This window comes from Pyxicephalus adspersus, chromosome 9 (genome assembly GCF_032062135.1).
Source record: "Pyxicephalus adspersus chromosome 9, UCB_Pads_2.0, whole genome shotgun sequence".
In the NCBI taxonomy this organism is placed as follows: domain Eukaryota; kingdom Metazoa; phylum Chordata; class Amphibia; order Anura; family Pyxicephalidae; genus Pyxicephalus; species Pyxicephalus adspersus.
The window spans coordinates 27,092,943-27,111,093 of record NC_092866.1 but is presented as its reverse complement, the minus strand read 5'-3'; the positions used below and the strand labels follow the sequence as shown (position 1 = coordinate 27,111,093).

The 18,151-nt window shown below is 39.6% G+C and overlaps 1 protein-coding gene across 1 annotated transcript in view; it reads left to right on the top strand.

Moving 5' to 3' along the window:
* Positions 1-7,290: 7,290 nt before the first annotated feature.
* GFOD2 (Gfo/Idh/MocA-like oxidoreductase domain containing 2) overlaps positions 7,291-18,151 on the top strand; it is a 15,795-nt gene continuing 4,934 nt past the window's right edge. The window contains exons 1-2 of the mRNA XM_072422969.1: positions 7,291-7,431; positions 16,927-17,214. Of these exons, the coding sequence (XP_072279070.1) occupies positions 16,956-17,214 (259 nt within the window). The 5' untranslated portion in view covers positions 7,291-7,431; positions 16,927-16,955. The remainder of the gene's footprint in view (positions 7,432-16,926; positions 17,215-18,151) is intronic.

Below are 18,151 nucleotides of genomic sequence, written 5' to 3'. Positions count from 1 at the left end.
GTCCGATTCTTTCTCCCAGTGCCGTGTATTTACAGGGGCAGAGGAGTTAGAGTTCTGGGCAATCAGCCCATATAACCTAGAAATAATATAGGTGGGGCGAGCTGATTATTTCCTCAAATTCCATCAGGTCTCTATCTAACGGAGGACAGTTGCCTATGTGAGATCCATGATAACAACTTGCTTCTATTTGGTATGTTAGGAGATGACATAGGGGGGACCCATCTGTTATGTAGTATACACTTAAAGTGGCGACAATCAGAGACGGACCAAGATAAAAAGTTTGTAGCACCCATCGTTGGAGGAAATGCTGGGTTATTAAATAATGGCTTCATGATACTGGTCCACCCAAGGTAAGGATCTAAGACTAATTGGCGAGAGAGACTCTTCTAATAATACCCATTCTTTTGACTGTCTATTATGAAACCAATCTATCAAGCGTACTAGGACAGATGCCTGGCAGTTGGAGATGATATTTGGGACCCCTAGACCTCCCTTAATCTTGGGTTTGACTAGGTGTCATGGGATAAGGGGGGGAGGAGAGGAACACCAGAATGAAAAGAGGAAGGTAATGACAAGGGACTAGACCTCCAAGCTAGAGAGAGGGAAATGGTGACCACCTACAGAAACCCTAACTCTAGCCCTGACTCCTGTCAGTATGAATAGACTCTGAAGGTGGGAGGATTCATAAACTGGAACCTTGACCCTAGTAGCCCTGAAATGCCCTAGGAGTAGTGACAAGGTATGAGACTACTGGTTCCTTCCCAGATGAACGAACCAGCGTCTCCCTGAGGCCTAGTAACAACAAGCAAAGGGTAACAACCAAAATACAAAGAAAAGTAAACTTATCTTCAATAGAAAATGGATGAGCAGGAACTCAGGAGAGAACCACACACCAGCTCTTCCACCTCCAAGCAGAGAATATCAACTGAACTGTAAGGCCAGGCTAAATAGATGAATAGTAATGATAACAAGCTGCAGCTGAGACCTTGGTCATTACCAACAACAACACTGAAACAAGTGAAAGCAAAGAGAAAACTTGCAGCCAATCTCTCAGATCTTCTAACCTCAGTCACGGAGGGACCGTGACACTAGGGTACTGAATGCTGATCAGGGACGCTCCGCTCTTCATAAAAAATTCTGAAGTAAATTATGTATCTTACGTAATTTGGAACACATATAATAGTCCAAGCAGAATGTCCATTTTAAGAGTAATAATACGTGCAAACCAGAACAGGGACAGGAAATCATATTTCTGAAATTCAGATTGCAAAAGTTTGCTACTTGAAAAATTTATTGGGATCAGATGTAATCAGTATAACCAAATACTTGATAGCTTCATTGCAAATCCCGAAGGAAGTGTTAGTACTGATGGCTGACATTTGGTTAGAGTCTATAGTAATATTAAAGATTTCAGACTTTGAGTAATTTACCTTGAAGTTACTATAGAGCGAATTTGTCAAATTGTTTTAATATTGAAGATATCGTGGTTTTGATATTTGGTTTTGGCTGTGCTCTCAGTGTTCACCTCCCTGCAATATTCATTTGTGACCCTATTCACTTCAGCTTTTAAGACCTGTTTCTAAAATTGCAATGGAAGGCCTGTGCCTCTCCTATACATCCTTACAATCTTGATGGATGAATGAAACACCAATCCTCGTTGAGTACCAAAGCTTTTTCGAATCATTTATGTACATCAATATAGAAATATACCGAAATCCTCTTTAAGGCTTAAGGAGCACTAACTTGAACAAGGTTTTCAACCTTCACCTTGCCACATTTATCATCACGCATATTTGTGTCTTTTATGATCTCCAATTAACCGTAAAATACGTACAAAGGATATCCCTGAGGAACCATAATGGTGGTGAAACGCGTCGGATTTTTGCACAAACTCTATACGGTCGGGACTTTTGTGGTTCTTCACACATTTATTTGTTTGATGACATAGAAGTACTGTGTCTAGTATATATTACCTAGGTCCTCTGAAGTGTTAACAGGACCAAGGTAAAATACCTGATTTCGTTATGTAAATGTTTTTCTTTGATACTATGTAACAAATACACGTATATATTATTTGGGGTAATATGGTACAAACACCCTGCATGTCTAGTGACCCAAGCAAAGCCCACTCTGGTTTTAAAGGTAAGTAGTATGGATAATATCTTTGTTTAAAATAAACAAAAGACACACATGCATCAATACAATAGCCACATGCCTCATCACATTTACACACAAGCCCACAAAACTACTAATTACCGTACGTTTTTGCACACGTATCTTACACGTCACACACCAATACTGGATATATGAAAAACTCCCTTTATATACAACTACCACCATGTTTATGTATAGATGTATTGCTTCATCATTACATGATTACACTACTCAAGATAATTATTCAATTTAATACTATAGTCAGCTGCTACTTGGGGATCATGATATAAGTGAAAATTTATTTTATGTTCTTGTTTAAATATAAATTGCACAATATGTATATTATATTGATTAAGCAACCACATTCTCTGTCTCACCTTCCCCTAAAGAAGCCAATTAGCAAAAAGCATCAGGCACTGAGTCCTAGTTATACCTGTACCACCTGATGTTACCTGGATTGATAAATATTTTACTATCTGTATACTCTCAATGTTACAGCTGAGCTCTGCTCTGTCTAGCCTTTATGCATACAAACTATTGAATTAAATGTTCTTTTGCTTGCCAACAAAAAACCCTCTTCTTTCTGGTCTCATAACTTCTACTCCTACTCTTGACATGTCTGAAACTAGTTTTATACCTTTTCAGGTAAGTAATTAGCCAACTTAGTCATTAAAACACTCTTCCAGAATGTTTTAATAATTAGACAATTCCAAAAAATATGATATGGATATACCCTTTTACATCCACATTTGAGACAGGTGAAGAATTTTGACATGTACTATACTACATTGAAACGTGATTAACAGACCAAGTCTGAACAAACAATCTTACAACAAATCCTGTGCTGTTTTATCTAGAAAAAAATATATCTATTTTAGGAGACCTGTCGAGCTTTTAGCATGATGCAGATTAATTCAGAGTTTGTTGTATTCTTTCAAAATCACTTTTCTAAGTGGACCAGGCACTAATAGTAAGCAGTCCCCCGGGTTCACCCAGTGTGGGTATTAAAGTTGTAAAGTAAAGATAACAGAGACTGTTGATCCATGGATCATCTGAGTGCCTTGTGGGACCAGGAAGGAATTTTTCCCCTACAGTAGCAAATTGAACCAGGGTTTTTTTGTCTTCTTCTGGATCAAGTATATGTATAGGATTTCTATCTGGGATATGTTTATTTCCCTAGTGGTTGAACTGGATGGAACTTGATGTATGGCGTATGTAATGTATTGATAAGGGGCTACTGGTCTTTAATGATAACAGCTGATAAAATTTACCATTCTAAGTCAGGGAATTCATTCTGGTATCCTCCTTTGCTGCCATTTTTATTGGCCTTCTTTCTCCTTCTTCATACATCACCTGGTCTGGCACTGCGCAGTCATTGCATGACGTAGATGGGGAAAAAAGAAAGCCTATCTTACTGTGCATGCGTGAGATCAGCATTTTTTTCCCTATTGAAAAAACGCTCCTGCCTGAAGCCTCCCAAGGTGAGTGACGTATGTATCCTGAGAGGCTCCTCCAAAAAAAAAAAAGAAGAAGGTAAATTTTACCTTATATAAATGGGTTGTCTATTCTTTTTTTTTATAAGGTTCAAATTTTAGTTTAGGTCTGCTTTAAGGAGTATCGGTAAGGTTTGCAACACATCACTATTTTGATGAGACTAGGTATGCACAAATAAGAAAGCGCCAGATGAAACCATTTGAAAAGTTTTCCCTTGACAGCCCTGAGAAAAGACACACACTAATACATTAGTGATGTTTAGCTTAGCAAACTCTTAGGTATTACCACCCCTAGATCCGAAATATTATGCCTACACCACACAGGGAGGCATGCCAACAAGGTCTAATCAATTAAGGTAATTACAGTGCCTTAGAATTATCCAAATTCATGGAATAGCCAGAAACCATAAAAGCAAAAGATCACCAGTAAATGCCATGATCTTCACCACAAAATTACTTATGCGAATACCCTCAAATTTGGTGAACAAAATCTATATACGATAATACATCTCATAACACAGGTCTGCAAAATTCCCTGATTTGAAAATTGTCTTCAATATTTAAAGTGTTCCTTATTTTTTGAAAAATACCATCCATTTTTCCCATCACATCAGGTTCTCCCACGAAACTTAATGAAAAAAATCCAGAAAAAAATGTTCATATTATTGGCAAGAATTTATTCAATCTTCATTTACATGACTTATTCCAAATTTTATGAAAAATCTCCCTTATAGTTTAGTTTCATCCAAACATCAAAAATAGAACCAGTAAAAATTGAAAAATAGAATAAAACAGTATTAAAAAACAGGTTTCTACACATGGACTCACAGGTGTTTTCTGTCCTTCAAAACTTCTCTTGACACTTCTCCTTTTATGTTTTTTGTCCACAGTTTCTTGCTGAAGCCCCCAGCAATATTGAGGAACCATGTTAACATTCCACAGTCCCTAGTACTCCCTTTTTTGATTTCTTTGACAGCCTTATGGAACCATTAGCCTTGCTCTTCACTTATTGCACCCAAAACACTCCCCCTGCCGCTCTCTCCGCTCCTCCAATGACCTACTAATGACTTCCTCACTCATAACCTCATCACACGCACGGATACAAGACTTCTCTAGAGCTGCCCCAACTCTCTGGAATGGTCTTCCTTGTCCTTTTCGGCTTGCTCCTACTTTCTGCTCATTTAAAAGAGCGCTCAAAACCCATTTTTTCAAACTCGCCTACCCGTCTTCTTCTGTTTTTTGAAACCACCACTACTTCCCACCACTACATATCTCCCATCCTATTGTGTGTGAAATTTCCCCACCTACTAGATTGTAAGCTCTTCGGGGCAGGGTCCTCTCCTCCTATATCACTCTCTGTATTACTCTGTCATTTGCAATCCCTATTTAATGTACAGCGCTGCGTAATATGTTGGCGCTATATAAATCCTGTTTATTAATATTAATAATAACTTCTCCAGAATGTAGTGGAAATGAGAGTGGAGCACAACTTGAGACTCATTGAACAACCCAGTTCTGCTAATTTTGTTAACATGTTTTCAATGATGGCCTCAAAGTTTGGGTTCATTTGGTTACCAAGGAATTTGGTGAACAAAAAAAAGCCAAGCTGCTTTTTCATTTTTACCCAATTTGCCTCAAACTGTGGATCTTTCAGCGGTTTGCAGTTGTCAAGACCGTCAAGTACTCCCTACTTACCTTGGGATAACAAGTAAAAGCCAAGCTGCTTTTTCATTTTCACCCTATTTGCCTCAAACTGTGGATCTTTCATCAGTTTTGTCAAGCCCAACAAATACTCCCTACTTACCTTGAGATCACTGTTGAAACTCTACCATGGAAATACAAAAGACTTTAGGTGGAGCCCATGACTCAAATCACGCTGCAAACATTCCCCACACAACTGATTTGGTATAATTAAGGGTAAAATTTGGTGGTTAGTGATCAGTGGAGGTCATATTGCCAATATCTGCACGCATACAACATGCACCAGGAAGTATTCAGTCCTAGAAAAAGTCTGCGGACATGGTGTTGAGCCAGTAGCCGAAGCCAACAGCAACAACTCAAAGATTTTCCTGTAAGTGTTGAGAATAGCTTTTTTGGCTCAAAGTGCAGATACTTGGAAATCACTGGATGCTGCCTCTGGTTTGGGGCCAACCTCCCCTGACCCAATTGATAAGCATGTTCTGCTGTATACAATGTGCAGGGCTGCAGGTTAAGAGCTGTCATTAAATAAACCGTAAAATAAATTGAAATGATCTTGTCCTTTGTGGCATTCAGGGATGCCATTGAAGTACAGGTTGGAGCAATGACTCCAATTCTCTTCCAGTTTCTCCCGCAGTTTATCTTCGATCGACGAAAGGTGAGATATTGGAGCCGCCAGATTGTTTTGTGAAACCAGCACCTCATCCTGTAGATCACTAAAAGATATAATTTATTTTTATCTTGTAATAATGCCATAATGATGACTTTTTAGGTAGGGGATTACCCCAAGTGTCCCCCACTTACAACTACATTTTTGCTTACCTACATCCACTCATTAAAGATAAACAGGGGTTCAAGGAAGGGAAGCAGACAGTAATATGTGACAAAGTAGTGCATTTTGATATGTATAGTTTTTTTATCTTGTAGTGATACCATAGTGATTATATTTTAGGAGGGAAGTTAGCCTGTCATCCACTTTTAGTTTCCATTGTCTTGTCGTTCAAAAGAAATTGGGGTTCAAAGAAGGTAAGCAGACAGGTATATGTGAAAATGTAGCCTAGTTGGACAGCTTTAGTTTTGTATAATGTAGCAATGCTGTATTGATGACTTTTTTTGGGGGGGAGGGGGGAGATAACCAAAAGTGTACCCAACTTACATCTGCATGCATTCCTCCCAGTTCCAGAGAAATTAGGCTTCAAGAAAAGGAAGCTGACAGTATGTGTATTAGTGCATTTTGATAGGTAGACTTTTTTAGGTTGTAATGATGGTATAGTAAATAAAATGTAGAGAGTGTAGGCTACAAGTGGCCCCCATATACACCTAAGAAACTGGTGTTTAAGGAAGAGATGTATACAGTTTTATGTGACAGGCAAGCATTTTGATGGGCTGAGTTAGCCACAAGTGTCCCACTTGAACCAACATTTTCGGTTACTTTGAACTTCTATTGTAGAGAAATCGAAGTTCAAAGAAGGTAACCAGACAGGGTGGAATAGTATAACACTTATAGTTTTGAGAGCTGGCAGGTAAAAATTTAGGGGCCCCAATTTAACGCTCTTTTCCATGTAAGAAGCCCCAGGGTGGGAGGTTCTCCAGACTGGTTTCCAAGTTTGCATGTTCAATTTAGGGCTGTTGGGGGGGGCACTTGATTTAAGTCAGCACACCGACATTTCATTTTCATACGTTTTTAAAGTTGTGGCCCTACAACTTAAAATTTTGAAACGTTAGGTAGCTGAAAGCTTGGGTCCATAAACCTACGGTTTAAAAGTTTTAAAGGTTTGTTTATGTTTGGTACATTGTGATGACACCATTACGCACGCCTACTTGTACACGCCCACGGGCGTAGCGGGATTTTACCATGCAGCTCTATTTGACAGAAAAGCCTTTATCGGTAAACCCCGCCCATTCTTGGCATATCACGTGATCATGACATAATTTCATGCTGTGATGGTTTATGTGCTAGGCTGCTCTCTAGTTGGAGCGTAAGGTTTTAACGTTACTGGAGAGGAGATACCTATAGGCGGTACTTTTACGTCTTAGCTGCAAAATATATTTTGCATTCATTTGTGAGGCGTAATTCCGAAAAAAGGTGAGTGCGGACTGTTTGCAGGAGGTGGTTTGAGAACCTGCAATAGCTCAATAATATTTATTTTGCGATTTATGGTAGCAGATTCGGTTGTTTAGTTAAACAGATACGCAAATGGTTGGGTTGCTGTGGACAGGACGCAGATGCTAATTTGTTTTATTTCATAGTGACCTGTAAACGATTTTAATTCGGAAAGTAGTGTTGAGGTGGGACGATTTCTCCTCAGTTTGCTGTTCTTTTCTATCCTCTTTTTTTTCCAACTGGGGTTCATCAGTGTTGTAGTATCATTTACCTGGAGGCTTCATATTTAGGATGATTCAAATTATATGATGGCTGGAATAGAAATGCACTGCATTGATGAAGACTGAGCTGCATTGCAGGGCCATGGAACAAGATATTCTTCATAAATGGAAGTCTAATGTAATCAGCAAACAGAAAAATACTTGATTTTATTTGAACCTGTAATTTTTTGATTTCCTCTAGACACTTCATGTCACCTGTATTGATTGCGGATAAAATCTAGACCATTGACATACTTTAAGAATGAGTTTAGCAATTCTTGGTCCACTTTAAGGTGCCTGACTTTGTCAGCCTGTGGGTTTAGTTACCTGGTAAACACTCATGCACTTTAAGGTTCCATTAAAGTTGAACTTAAGTTCCACTTTTCTGTTCGTATGATCAGACAGGTCGTTATTGACAGGCAATCTGGCTTCTGCAATATTGTGACTTGCCTGTCTGATCACTTTGGGTTTCTGGCTGAGCTGTCATGCGCTTTAGTTCCCTTGCGTGTGCCAGGATGACATCTGGTTATGTCATCCCGGCAAGGCAAATCAAGATGGCTGAAGGTGGCATAAGGCACTGGAACGCAGATGTGGGAAAGCCAAGTTTGCATTATTGTTCATGCATCTTCATTAGGCTAGCTTTTCTAACCTCCTAAAAATGCTACTTCTGGCTATCTCCAAGTTCAGTATTTTTTTCTGTTGCATCCTTCAGGATGGTTTATTTGAGGGATGCCTCCACTGCTAACAGGGAGCACAAGATTGGAGAAAGATTAAAAGACTCCCATGTGCTTCCTGCCCACCCGCCCTGGGTCAACTGAGCATTCAGGAGCCCCCTTTGCAGCTGACGCTAGGACTCACACTGGACACAGATCCAATTGGTCCTAGGTAAAGGGGCCCAAGGTTGGGGGACTATGATTTAGATTCTTTTCTCCTCCATTCTTTTTAGGCCCTGTAATGGTACTTTGGCAGTACTTGCTTTGGGGAACCTGTTCACCTCTCAACGTTTTTCCAGGCACATTGTATTTACGGTATGCAGCTTGGGTTATCTTTCTGAGAAGACAGTGGTGCTATCTTCTCTTACCTGTGTAGAAGCTGAGGATAAATGATTGGTGTTTTTTCCTCCTAACTAGTTGAACTTTTCTGGCATGAGTTTCATCGTCCATCTGTGCCTAGGAGGCCCCTTTCTACATATCCCCCAATATGGAATAGGTAAACACAGTGAGAGGAAAGCAGTGGGTGCTGGCATCCTACCTGTAAAATAAAAATGGAAGTGAGGGTTGCTCCTGCATGGGATTCAACATGTAGGATCCTGATTTTAGCCTCTTGGTGGCAATGGAATTTATTGTTCTCCCTGTTTATATATTGGAGTACTAGAGGGGCTGCTTTGGTCATCCATACATGGCCTGGTATCTCTTGCCCTCCTATTGTTGTTTCCTATAAAATTTAAGTACTCCAATCATTACACTGATATATAAGGCAGACAGATTTTCCCCAATCCAATATTGGTCCACATAGACGATGTCACACATAAAAGAACCCTGAAGCATGGGGACACCTATATTAATACCCAGCCTTTGTCTGTAATAGATCAAAGCTGTGTTATAATACGTCTCCTTTTATGGAATTGTAGTATTTCTTGGAGTCCCTGGAGTTTTCTCATAGAGGATTGTATCTATGCAATCTGCTCTTCTCTGCAAGGTGGAGATCTTGATGGTGTCCCCGGTCACTGTCTTGGAGTTCTTCCCGCTACATAGAGGCCTTGATTTAAATACCATTTCCTCTGCTTCCAGGATTTTCCTGATACCTATGAATTTGTGATTGGCTCTTTAATGTCCTGTTACTTGAAATATATACCACATTAGCTACTGGGCATGCTACAAGAGAAATCACTAGGAAACTCATAGTTTACGAGCCTGCATCACTGCCTACTGCCCTATCTTGGTTGTGCCAAGCTTATCACAAAGCTAAATCTCAAACGCGTTTACAACTTTTGTTCTAAAGTAAAAGAAGTATAAAAATAGGGACCAACTTTGAACCGAACAAGAAGAAAAGGAACAAGTTCAAATCATTACGACCTTTACATGTAACCATAACATTAGCCAAATTTTGGGAAAAAACTGGCCTATTCTGTTAAGTGACCCCCAGACTAAGAAGTTTCTTACCCAGAAAAAGTGAATTATTTATCGTAGGGGGCCCTCCTTAAGAGATAAATTGGTTCATTGTCATTTTAATAGTTCGAACTGTAGTGACTATTGTTTTGTAATGGGTACTCTTGGTACTTTGTAGATGTTGAGAATGTAGACAATCTTCTTGGAATAACGATAAGTAAAATGATGGAATTCACTTACCTGATGGAACAACTTTCATACCACATCATTGTTACTTGTGATACTCCTGCAGTCGTTTATTTAATCAAATGTGAGTGCTCATGTTTTTATATTGGCAGGTCTATTAGAAAATTTAGAAAGATGATATATGAACATATTTATGTGATCAGTAAAGGAAAAATCCTTACCCCCATGAGCTATCACATAGCTAAATGTCGTAATTACAATAGCAAGGTGATAAGTTTTGTTACCCTGGATTGTGTACATATAGATATATGGGCAGGTAATCAGGATAAATTACTATTACAAAAGGAAACACGCTGGATTCACAAGTTACATGCTACTAAATGGCCAGGTCTGAATGATGTTTGCAACTTTAGTTCCGTTTTGTAATGTATGTGATGTTATATAACAAACAGAAGAAAGTCTCTGTATAGTGCTTATCAAGCAGCGATTCATATTAAACAAAATTAGTAAATATGAAATATTTTGTTAATGTATAATTTGATTTAAATGGTCAGCCACCGTATGTATCCATTTACAGACATAAATGCTGTCCAATATATTAATTTATGTACCAGTAGTCCCTGGGTTACGTACGAGATAGAAACTGTAGGTTCTTAAGTTGAATTTGTAAGAAAGTCGGAACAGGTGCATTATTTTAATAAATGCAATTAGGACAGAATGTTTGTCTCAACTTAATATTGAGCAGCATGGTGTCAGTTACTGTAAAAAAATCCTCACTTTGAGTTAATCACAAACGAAGCAAAAAAAAAAAGCTTTATGGAGCCTAAACATTCATTACCCTTTGGAGCAAGCTGTGTTTTGGCTATCAAAAAGAAAGAAACTTCAGAGTTTGTCTTGGTCACTAAACAGTTATGAGAGGCTGCTGAAAAAGCTCAGTCCACATCACCCACAACCAAGATTTCTTCTGCAAGTCATGCAAACTGCCCCGCCACTCTCCGTTCGTATCTAGGAGGCATTCCTATGTTGGATGTCCTTAACCAGGGACTACCTGTATAGTCTTACAAGTGGATGTGTGTTTTCCCTGTGTTCACCCCTTCTGCTCCCACTACCAGCAGTGTTTTGTTTGCGCTTGACAGACATGGCTGGTGAGACATCTGCGCTCCTATTGGGGCTTTTGCAGTAATCCTTTAGTTTCTTAACAGCTGAGGCTTGGCTGTCTGTACCAGTGATTTCTTGTCCTTGTGGTATGATTCTCCCTGATGACTGGGGGCATGTTTGTTATCCCCCATCATCAGAGAGCGCAGCTCGGATCTCCATATAGGGCAGTCTGGTGTATGCAGAGTCCTAGTGGTGATAGCTATGTGAGGGGGAGTGAACACACAGGTATTTACATGATTGCTGACAGTACTTTGCTGGCTGTGAAGTTTTGCATTTACTATTGTAATTGATGCTTTGCCATTATCTGCATTATATTTAAGGCAGGTGCATATGAGCGATTCCTCTCTTCATATGATTTATCCTGGCCACCAAATTTCATATTTGAGGCACTTATTTGATGAATACCATTGGTGCTGTGGTTGCTGTCTTGATACAAAAAGAAGTAATGACTCTACCACTGTTGAGTATAAGTTGTTTGTTAGTTTAGTTAATGTGGACATATGTATACAGTGTTCGCCCCTAAAAAGTTTTTTAGTCGGGTGGGCGGAAGCTGTAGCGGGGGTAAAAAAGTGGACGGGGCAAGACACCTCAAATTTAGTGCTCCTACTTATTTATGCCACAGGTATCCAGTAACACCTATTATTGTGTCAGTGTTCTACCTACCCACTTTACTTTGTTCCATTTTTCTAATGCCTGGCTTGTTGGAATGTAAAATTGTTCTATATTTTTGTATTATGCCCCAACAGTCCAGTGCTGTGTATTTTAATCCAATTGCCTAGTGTTACATATTTGAATTGTGTAAATCCCTTGAAGTAGTGTAACATTGTGACCAATGTGGTGTAATAACTTAGGCTTAGTTTCACATTAGCAGTATAAAAAAAACTGAGTGACTACTTGGCAACTGCTGGGCACCTGGGATTGCTAACCGCTGGTGACTGCTGGGCACCTGAGATTGCTAACCGCTGGTGACTGCTGGGCACCTGGGATTGCTAACTGCTGGTGACTGCTGGGCACCTGGGATTGCTAACTGCTGGTGACTGCTGGGCACCTGGGATTGCTGGTGACTGCTGGGCACCTGGGATTGCTAACTGCTGGTGACTGCTGGGCACCTGGGATTGCTAACTGCTGGTGACTGCTGGGCACCTGGGATTACTAACCGCTGGCTGGGCTTTTTCAGGCCTAGCAGTTTTACAAGCAGCAGTGGTTCCTGGCGAGAGAAAAGTTGGGGGTAATAGCAGCAAATGCAACCATACTGCCAATGTGAATCCAGACTGACTTCAGATATCAAGTTCTAGCGCTATATCTGAATAAAACAAAACTTTTGTGTGAAAAAAATTTGATCTGTCACACAAACTGAGCCCCACGCTTGCTCAGCTTCCCTCTCCTTTCTCCATTGGGCATGCGTGAGATTGAGCATTTTCTTTTTACATCATAGGAAAGCCCCTGATGATTCATTCCTAATGTCAGGCATGCAAACAAAAAGCAGCCCACAGCCACCTGGGATTAGTGACACAAATATCTCAGGAGGCTGCAGATTTATCCTGCAGTCTTTACCACCGTGGCAGTACAGATGGAAGGGTAGGTGTCCTCCCCAAAAAATTAAAAAAACATTTTTCTATTATTAAAAACGAGGAATGTCACCCTTTATATAATGTTAAAATGGGGTGTTGCTTTAGGAGCATCATGCATGTGATAGCAGATGGGGGCAGGACAGCCAGTGCCCCCCCTCTCATGGGCAAAAAAAAATTCAAGTCCAATTGTCATTTGCAGCCTATCAACTGACTGTGTTCAATCTTTCAGATCTCCTAAATTGTTGGTTGTAATGACTTGAATTTTTTAGGGTGCACAGGGTACTCTTATAACTACTAATAACAAAAATATCAAGATATGGGGATCATGAGTTTAAAAGCTTGTAGAAATTGAACATTTGGGTTGCCGTTTCAAAGAAAAGGGCACCTAGGAGCCCAAAATTAAAAATGCAAACTAAGGACACTTGCATAGCAAGGAGCATTGCAATGGGGCCCCTAGATTTTTTTACCTACCTTTCACAAAATATATATAATTCTAATACTATCTACCCTTTCTGCTTCTGTTCTTTGAACCCCAATTTATCTGGAATGGGGAAGTGCAGGAAACTGAAAATGTAGGTACAAGTGAGGGACACATGCATTCAGCTGGGTGGTGGGAAGCAAAATATGGCCAATTTAGTGCTCCCAGTTGTTTATGGCATGGGTATCCAGTAACCTCTTATTGTTTCAGTGTTTTACCTTCTGCCTATCATTTGTTCCAACTTTGTAATGCCTGCCCTGTTAGTATATCCATGTATTTTGCCACAACTATCCAATGCTGTGTATTGTGACCCAACTTCCTAGTGTTCTAAGTTTTAAGAGTGTAATAGTATAATGAATGTGTTGTAACAAGTTAGGTTTAGTTCAAATTAGCAGCAAAAAACATTTACCCCTTCTGTTTTTTTAAACAGCAGTTGTTCCTGGCACGAGGAATGGGCAAATGTAAACTTACTGCCGGTGTGAATTCAGCCTAACTCTAGATGTGCTTCTGATGCTTTATTTAGTTAACGTGAACTTTTGTGAAAATTTTTTTTTCCCTTGATCCTTTTACAAAATTAGCCCAGCAGGCCCATGCTGGCTCAGCTTCCACCTTTTCTCTGATGCTCACTTGTACGTCCAATGCTGCCTTGCACTGCGCATGCATGAGATTGCACACTTTTTTTTTACATTATAAGAAAGCCTCTGAAGGTGCATGCACAGAAGGAGCAGTGCAGAGCCTCCTGCGATATGTGACACAAATATACAAGAAGGCGGCGGATTTCCCCTTTGGTCCTTAGGAAAAGGAATTAAAGGCTGAATGAAAGGGAGAGGTCCTCCCCAAAAAAGTGTAAAAACAAAAAAACACATTTTTCCATTTAATAACAGAGAAGTCACTCCTTAATATAATGTTAAAAATGTTGTGATGCTTTATTAGCATCATGCATGTGATATCAGATGGGGACAAGACAGCCAGTGATCCCCTCTCATCACTGTCCACATTATATAAAAAAAAAAAAAAAAAACTAGCTATGAAGTTTATTAGCTAAACTGTTGGTTGTATTAACTTGAAATGTTTAAAGTACACGTGGAGGCATAGGAAACTGTAGGTGCAAGTGGGGGACACTTGTCGCTAAACCTTTCTACAATGGTATTACTATGGCATTATGAGAACAAATCTCCAACTAGCAAAATGTGCTGCCTGCTCTGTTACACATATCTGTCTGCATCTCTACTTCAAACCCCAATTTCTCCAGAATTAAGAGGTGCACTGAAACAAATATATAGGTGGAAGTGGGAGACACTTGTGGCTATCACCTTTCATCACCATGGCATCATCAAAAAAACTTCCTTGTTACACATGACTGTAACCTTCCAAGTACCTCAACCCCATTAAATGTTATTGGGCAGAGTTTATGTTCTAATGATGCCATAGTGATGAAGTTTTAGGGGATGTTAGTCACAGATGTTCCCCACTTGTACCTATATTTTTGGTTTCTTACACCTCCCTATTCCAGGGAAATTGAAGTTCAGAATGTTAGTTAGGTGGACAGGAATGTGTAACGGCAGGGAGGCCCAAATTGATGGGCAGAGTGTTTTATGTTCTAATGCTGCTGTAGTAATGAGATGGTAAGGGGAGAATGTGCCCGCCACTTGCACCTATATTTTCAGTTTTGTACCCCCCCACCTCAGAGAAATTGGGGTTCAAAGAAGAGAAGCAGACAGAAGTTTCATAGGTATAGATTTGTGACAGGCAGGTATAGATTTAGGGGCCCCACCCTAATGCTCCTTGCTATGTTAGTGGCCCCGGGGTGCCCAATTTGCATTTTCAATTTAGGACTCCTACTTGCCCTTTCCTCTGAAACAGCAACCCCAAAGTTCAATTTTCATAACTTTTTACGTTTGTGACCCCTATATCTTGAAATTCTTTAAAGCTGGGGGGCTGAAATTGTAGTATCCATGAGGGTCCCCTGTACACCCTGAAAATTACTAGTCATTGTGAAATACAGTTTAGAAGATATGGAGGTTTGTACACAGAGAGCTGTGAGGATGCAGAATGACATGCAGACTTCACACACCGCTCTAGCAGTGGATACGTTTTACAAGCAGTTTTTTTCTTTTTAAATAGAAATTTAAGCTTGTGCTATGAGATGGGGGCGGGGCTGCCTGTGTCTCATTCACCTGAAGGCTGAACTGTGTGCTCACCTCTCATCGCAGCAGCAATCCTCTGAACCGATGACACAGAGCACAGAGCAGCCTCACTGAGATCCAAGGAGAGGTGGGCAACACCCTGCTCTGTACACATGATGGTACCCTACTGGTACCTGAGCCCAGATTTTGTTTTGATAGAGTTTTTTATGTTCTAATGATACCATAGTGATGAAATTTTAGGGGTTGTTAGCCACAGACATTCCCCACACATTTTCAGTTTCCTATACCTCCTCATTCCAGAGAAATTGGGGTTCAAGTGTTAGAAGTGGGCAGTAATTTGTAACAGGGTAGTGTGTTTTGTTAGGTGGAGTTTTTCATGTTCAGATGATACCATAGTAATTACGCTTTAGTGGTGGTGGGGGGTTAGTCAAAGGTGTCCCCCCCACTGCACCTACATTTTCAGTTTTGTACACCCCACCATTCTAGGGAAATTGGGATTCAAAGAAGAGAAGCAGACGGTAACATAATATGACAGATTTGTGACAGGTAGGTATCGATTTAGGTGCCCCATCCCAATGCTCCTTCCTACTTAAGGGCCCCGGGAGGTCTCCAATTTGCATTTTCAATTAAGGACTTGCTTATGAAACGGGAACCCCAATGTTGTATTTTCACAAGGTTTTACAATTCTGATCCCCATATCATCTGCTCCCTGTGCTCCCTGAAAATTTCAAGTCATGACACGCTTTAGCAGAGATGTAAGGCTGCAGAATGAATGCAGTTACACACACAGCTTTTTTGCTGCCGATGATGTCATTACATACGGATACATTGTTACACAAGGTTTATTTATGTTTTGGATAGAAGCCACAGAACTGCTATCAAATGGGGGAGGGGCAGCCTGTGTCCCAATCTCATCCTGGCTGTGAGGCTCTTATCAGCAGCTGGAATCCTCTGAATGGGTGACAACTGGGAAGGTAGCAGCCTCTCCATTGTCCAGGATTAGAGCTGCTGATAAGAGCCAGGGGCCCACCCACCAAAAAGGGGCTGGGGAGAACTGTATATATTGAATGGAAGTATTTATATAAATATTTAAAAAAGTAAGGGTATACCTAATGTGAATCAAACGATATGGAGGATGGTTATAACCAACACAGTACAAAATGTTTTTTAAAAGATTTGTAATGTATTGATTACTGTATTGTGTCATTGTGTTTGTTATTTGTGAACTATAAATCAGGAACTGTTTGAAATGTTTTAAGTTAAAAGCTAAGATAAGTGGTTTTCAATAAATGATATAAAAAGAACATTTTAATTTGGTGGTACATAATATAATAAAATCCCAATGTCTGTGTATTATTGTAGGAATTTAAAATGAAAAATCATGCTGTCTTTGCCAGCTTATCCACCTATATCAGATTACATTTGTGTGGCCTGTGTTCTAATTAGGAAGCAGTATATTTGCACTCATATTACTTTGAACCAAGAAAAGCATGTATTTGTACAGCAAAAAGACTCTAAAGTACATTTTTTTTTCTTGATTTTCTACTCTGATTTTAATTTTTTCTTTAGGTATTGTTCACTCCTTTTTATTATTTGATATGAAGACTTTACCAGGCATTGGAGTATTCGGGACAGGCAATTCTACTCGAGTATTGGTGCCTTTGCTCCGTGCAGAGGGGTTTCGTATTGAGGCTTTATGGGGGAAGACAGAAGAAGAAGCTAAGGAGCTGGCTAAAGAATTAGATATAATATTCTGCACTACTCGAAAAGATGATGTCTTGCTACATCCTGACGTGGACCTTGTGTGCATCAGCATTCCGCCACCTCTCATTCGACACATTGCAGTAAAAGCACTAGGTAAAGTGTTTGTTTCTAAACTTTGCATACCACAAAAAGTGCATTTCTTATATAAAATTTCTTATATAAAAGGAAGTTTCAGATAAACTTACAGATGTCAATAGGGCGTAGGTTTGTTGGTGACCAATGATGACGTCCTTGGAGGTGTTGTGCCCAAAAACACTGTTCACATCAATAGTGATGCATAGATGGCCCTGCTTTGGTGTTCATGGTGCTAGAACCTTTGTCACTAGCTAACACAGCCAGGCAACATGTTTTTGGGGCTCCCAACTTCCTTTAACCCCCCCCTTGCGGTATTCCCGAGTGTGACCCGGGGTGGATTTTCCAAGCAAAAAGCGGTATTCTTCAATCACACTCGGGGTAGCTTTTAACTAAAAAAAAAAACCCACTTACCTTGCTCTGTTGTAGTCCCCACTTCCTTCCTCCTCTATCTCCAGCTGCGCAACGCAGAGACGATCCCTGGGTTTTCCCAGTGACGTCGGTGCAGGTGTATCGGTGGGAAATTCAAATAATTTTGTATTGCATTCAATACAGAATAGTATTGAGTATTGACAGTATTGAGTCCAATACAAAGAAATATTCATATATTTAAATATATATATTATGTATGCTACTGTACAGTTATATTACGTTTACCTATTATTATTTTTTTTACAGGTTTTTGTGTTTTGTTATTTAAAGTTTATTATTAAATTTGTTAAATTTAATAAATATCGGTGAGTTATGTCCAAGAATTATAACCTACAATGAAAAATAAATTTCCATGCAAAAAAAATGTACCTCTTTTTGCATGGAAATTTGGACGGAATTAATCTACTAGGGAGGTTAAGGTTACTAGTCTCTGTCTGCTGGCTAGTATATAGAAGCTGGTTCAAATTATGCACATATATATATATATATATATATATATATATATATATATATATATATATATATA